Source organism: Neophocaena asiaeorientalis, unplaced genomic scaffold (assembly GCF_003031525.2).
Source record: "Neophocaena asiaeorientalis asiaeorientalis breed wild unplaced genomic scaffold, Neophocaena_asiaeorientalis_V1.1 scaffold476, whole genome shotgun sequence".
NCBI lineage: Eukaryota > Metazoa > Chordata > Mammalia > Artiodactyla > Phocoenidae > Neophocaena > Neophocaena asiaeorientalis.
Window position 1 is genome coordinate 10,777,870 of NW_020172178.1, and position 5,200 is coordinate 10,783,069.

General features: G+C 68.8%; 1 protein-coding gene across 1 annotated transcript; it reads left to right on the forward strand.

The window, feature by feature from the left end:
* Positions 1–4,208: 4,208 nt before the first annotated feature.
* On the forward strand, positions 4,209–5,165 carry TMEM121 (transmembrane protein 121). Its single transcript, XM_024760064.1, has one exon. It carries the CDS (start codon positions 4,209–4,211, stop codon positions 5,163–5,165), a length of 957 nt encoding a protein of 318 aa, XP_024615832.1.
* Positions 5,166–5,200: the final 35 nt, after the last annotated feature.

Below are 5,200 nucleotides of genomic sequence, written 5' to 3' on the forward strand. Positions count from 1 at the left end.
TATATATATATATATATATATATATATAAATCCTTGGTCTCGATCGGGCAACTCTTACTGTCCTGCCACATTTGGTTTCTCTTTATTGAAGTGAGTGTGTGTGTAGAAATAAATGTACATTGTATTGTGGACCACTTAGGGTAAACTACAGGTGCCCTGACAATTCACCTGGTCACTTCATCACACGTGGCTCCAGAAGGACGGTCTCCTGGGCGCGGTCCTCACACAGAGACCCCCTCGGCAGTCCCTCAGCGCGCGTTTGCACCCCTGCCTCCCTCCCAATAGGACACTTGTGACAACAGTGGCCCACCTGATAACCTGCATGATCCCAGATCTCAAGGCCCTTAAGTTAACGACATCCTCCGGAGGGAGCCGGCCCACGTCCCAAGGGCTCTGGGCCTGGCGCTAGCTGGTGACACACAGATAAGGGGATTGAGACGCAAGAACTGGGTGCCGGGGTGGCGATGGGGTGTGTGGTGTTTGGAACACTGACCCAGGCAAGCAGGACGGGGGTTAAAGATCGGGCCTTCCCAGCAGCCCTTAGGTGAGGTAGGGAGGGCAGAGGGAGAGAGGAGATGGGCAGGGTGTCCTGGGGGCAGCCCCTCCCTGAGAGCGGAGGGTGGAGGGAGGGAGCAGGCCGTGTGGGCTGTGGTGTGGGCTCATGGGGCCCTGGAGGTGCTTCCGGCCCTCCTCTGCCTCCTGGGCCTGCTAGGGTGGTTGTGGCAGGTGGTTGCTGGTGGTGCCCGCTGGCCAGACGGAACCTGTGCTCCCTGGGCCTCCTCCCTCCATGCTGCAGGAAGTGGCCTTGCTACCCAGGCCCTTTGTCCCTGGAGGCCTCCTGGGGAAGGTAAACCATCCCTGGGTCTGGGGCCCCTCCCTGGGCAGTGAGGCAGCTTTAGGGTCCTGACTACACTTCTTCCCGTGAGAGCAAGTGTGTGAGTGGCTATGGGGGCTGGTAACCCCCAGTCAGCCGTCCTGAGGGCTCAGCCCAAGAGCATCTCAGCACCTCACGTGTGCCTCTCATGGACGGCCCAGGGCGGCGGGCCTGCTACCCTCACTCCCTGCTGGCCCCGGTGCACCCCTGGCCGGCCCCCGGTGCTGGTGGAGGGCGGCAGATCCCGTCACCTGCACAGACTCAGCCACCTGTGTGGAACCAGGCACATGTGGGGCCTCGGTGCAAGCCGACCAGGTGCGAGGGATCCGGGGTGTCCCTTCACCCTCTGACCTGGTCTCCTCCTGTCAGAGGCAGCAGGCAGGCAGCCGGTGCGGTCCCCTCCTCCATCCTGGGGTGGGCATGGCTGGCATGTTGGGGGCGGTGCTCAGTGAGGACAGGGTGGGGACTCCGGTGGGGGGAAGGAAGCCCGAGCCTCCAAACCCTAGCGTGCTCCCTGGATGGCTGGAGAAGAGGATGAGGGCTGCCCAGTGGCCCTGCTCTGCGCCCTCAGATAAGAACCGGGAAGGCTGGAGAAACCCAGGATGCAGGGCTTCTCTGGGACGCGGCGCCGTGTCCCCAAACGAGGTCCCGGGGGGGCCACCTGCAGAGAGTCGGCGGGCAGCCCGGCCCCCACGTCGGGGCTAGCTCCGCGGGTAAGGCACAGGGTCCCGCAGGCCGCCTGTCGCAGGCGATCGGGGTCACACTGGTGGGTGGCCCGGGTACGGGCTGCGGTGGAATTTCAGGGTGTGAGCGGAACTGAGGCGCCCGCGGGGCGATTCTCCGGCTGTTGGGTGAGGACGGTGGACAGGAGACTTCCCGGGCTTGCGCGTGGACCCTGGGGGCGTCAGGCTGCCCAGTGTCACAGGTCCCGGGGGCCGTTGCTGCGCAGTGCCGTCGCCCTGGCAACTGGCGCTGCGGAGGGGGCGGGGTCGCGGGGACCCCCATCGCCGTCAGGCGGGCGCAGGCGGCTGGGAGCGCGGGGCGGGGCCTCTGGCCGGGGGTGGGGCGCGCGCGCGGGCTGGGGGCGCAGCTGAGCGCAGAAGAGCGCGGCCTCGGCCCCGCGCACCTACGGGCTCCGCAGAGTCGGCCCGGGCACGGCGCAGCATCTGGCCGGCGGCGGGTAAGTGAGGGCAGGGCGCGCGGGCAGGGCGCGCGGGCTGGGGCTCCCGGTGAACCCCGACTCTCCGGCCGCAGGGGCGGCGCTGCAGGGGTGAGGCCTGGCGGGGGAGCGGGCGGTGGGGTCAGAGGAGCGGAGACGCAGCTGCGGGAGCGGCCCAACCCCTTCACCGCCCTCTGTCCGATCGGGCTGGGGCCGGGGGAGGGCGGCCCTTTTCTCCCCCGCTGCCACCGCTTGTGGGCACTGAGGGACGGTTGGGGCTGGAGGGCGTGTGAGGCGCCGGGGAGGAGGCGGGCAGTGAAGGGCCCGGAGGCTCCGGAGTCTGTGAGGTCCGGGCAGTGGGGCGTGCAGGAGGCACCGGGCCGGGCCCGGGCCGGCCAGGGCAGCGGGGCCAGTCCCCAGGGAGAGGCCCGGCAGGGTGTGGGGGAGGGGTGGCCAGGCCCTGGCGCTGGCTGCCTGGGGCAGGGGCCGGGGCTCCCTCTGTGACGGGGTCTGTCCCGGCACCCTCAGCCCTCCGCGCATGTTTGATGAGTGAGTGAGCCGTGGTATGGGTGGGGAGGAAGGGGTTAGTGGTGCAGCGGCTGTTTGGCTAGTTGGCCAAGGGCTGGGATGAAGGAAATTCCCAGGCCGCTGCTGCAGCCACAGGAGGCCCAGGTGTGTGTGTGTGTGTGGCGGGGGGGCGGGGAGGGTGGGCTTCGTGGGTCAAGCGTGTCCACTCAGTGGCGGCGGACACGGGGTGTGTGTGTGAGGGGGGAGCAGCAGCTCACGGAAGTGTGGAGGCAGGGGCATAATAGGCCGATGACCCTCCCGAGGCACCTACTACTCGACGCGGCCGAGCTCAGAGTGGTTGGGGGCCCTGGATGTGGCGGCAGGGACTCCTGGGAGGTGGGTGCTGGGTGGGGCAGCACTGCAGTGAGGGCAGGGGTGGAGGTGCCGACTTGGAAGGGGACCTCCTTCCCCAGGCAGTGGGGGCTGCGGTATCACCAGGGGCAGGCTGGGCACTGGCTCCACAGTCACACGTGACATTAAATTTTATGTCCTTGTCTAGACAGGGCAGTAAACAGAGCCCTGGGGCCAGGGGTGCTGTGGGAGGGACAGGAGGGATGGGGAGACTGGCTGGGAGTGAGCCTGCAAGTGACTTTTGGGTGGGTGAGGGCGCAGGGCCTCCATCGTCCCCCAGGTGTGAACGGGCACAGGTGTGGGGACCCGCAGCCTGCGGCGGAACTCTGACCAGCACAGCCATGACAACCAGTGCCAGGGGTGTGAGAGGGGTGCAGGGGGCCGTGGAACCCAAAGCAGGCCCAGGTGGGCGTTAGCCGAGGGAGGGCTTCCTGAGATTGCCCCCAAGGGCAGGGGGGAGGGAGTGGCAGGGGGACCACCCCTTCATGGTGAGCAGGGCGGCGTGGGTGAGCTGGCGCCGGGGCTGGGGGAATGTACACGGCAGGAGACGCAGCCAGGGCAGTAGGGAGCCACGATGGGAGCAGGGCAGAGACTGGTCCACACGCCCTGTGAACGGTGGACCGGAGGGGAGACTGAGTCTGCCGAGGCAGGGAGGGAAGATGCAGGGGCTGCGAGGCAGGGGTTGGGAAACACGGAGAGGCTTTTGGGATGGAATCCGCAGGCCTGGATGACTCTCAGTCCTGGATCGGGAAACCTGTCCAGAGCTCCGGCTCCTCTGGCCTTCCCTGAGCGCGCAGAGCGGAGAGCGCAGGCCCGCCTCCCGCCCAGCGCGGCGCCGGGAGCGAGGACGCCCGAGCTCCCGCGGGAACGGCCACGGGACGGAAACCCGGGCCTGCGGTGCAGGCCGCCAGAGCCGGAGGGACGGCGGCGTGGGCCCAGCAGGGACAAACCTCCGGGTCCCCGGGGACGCGCGCGCGGCGGGGAGAAGCCACTTCCGTTCCATTTCCTCCCGGGCGGTGGCGGGAACGAGGTCTCGGGTCTCAGGTGGGGCTGCGGCGCCCCCTGGAGGCCCCGCTCTGGCTCGCGGCCCCCCGTGCGCACATCGGCGCGTGCGTGCGGCCGAGGCCTGGGGCCCCGAGTGGGGACAGCGCCCCTCGCGGGAAGCACGTCGCCGGGGTGGGAGAGGCCGCCCCCTCCGCATCCTGACTCTGTCTAGTGGGACTGCGCGCGCCCAGGTCGGGGCCCCGGCGGCCGACCATGGTGCTGCCGCCCCCGGACCGGCGCCACGTGTGCCTGACCACGCTGGTGATCATGGGCAGCATGGCGGTCATGGACGCGTACCTGGTGGAGCAGAACCAGGGCCCGCGCAAGATCGGCGTGTGCATCATCGTGTTGGTGGGCGACGTGTGCTTCCTGCTGGTGTTGCGCTACGTGGCCGTGTGGGTAGGCGCCGAGGTGCGCACGGCCAAGCGCGGCTACGCCATGATTCTCTGGTTCCTCTACATCTTCGTGCTGGAGATCAAGCTCTACTTCATCTTCCAGAACTACAAGGCGGCGCGGCGCGGCGCGGCCGACCCGCTGGCGCGCAAGGCGCTGACGCTGCTGCTGTCGGTGTGCGTGCCCGGCCTCTTCCTGCTGCTCGTGGCGCTCGACCGCATGGAGTACGTGCGCACCTTCCGGAAGCGCGAGGACCTGCGCGGCCGCCTCTTCTGGGTGGCGCTGGACCTGCTGGACCTGTTGGACATGCAGGCCAGCCTGTGGGAGCCGCCGCGCAGCGCGCTGCCGCTCTGGGCCGAGGGCCTCACCTTCTTCTACTGCTACATGCTGCTGCTGGTTCTGCCGTGCGTGGCGCTCAGCGAGGTCAGCATGCAGGGCGAGCACATCGCGCCGCAGCGCATGATGCTCTACCCGGTGCTCAGCCTCGCCACCGTCAACGTGGTGGCCGCGCTGGCGCGCGCCGCCAACATGGCACTCTTCCGCGACAGCCGCGTCTCGGCCATCTTCGTGGGCAAGAACGTGGTGGCGCTCGCCACCAAGGCCTGCACCTTTCTGGAGTACCGCCGCCAGGTGCGCGACTTCCCACCACCCGCGCTGGCTCTGGAGCTGCAGCCCCCGGCCCCCCAGCGCAACTCGGTGCCGCCGCACGCGCCGCTGCACGGCCAGCCGGGCCGCCCCCACGGGCCCTCACCCACGCGAGACGCCCTGGACACGTGACAGGGGCCGCCCGAGGGCGCTGAGACGCGTGGCTG

Coding starts and splice junctions, on each gene's coding strand:
- TMEM121 (XM_024760064.1), top strand. CDS start 4,209: ATGGTGCTGCCGCCCCCGGACCGGCGCCACGTGTGCCTGACCACGCTG.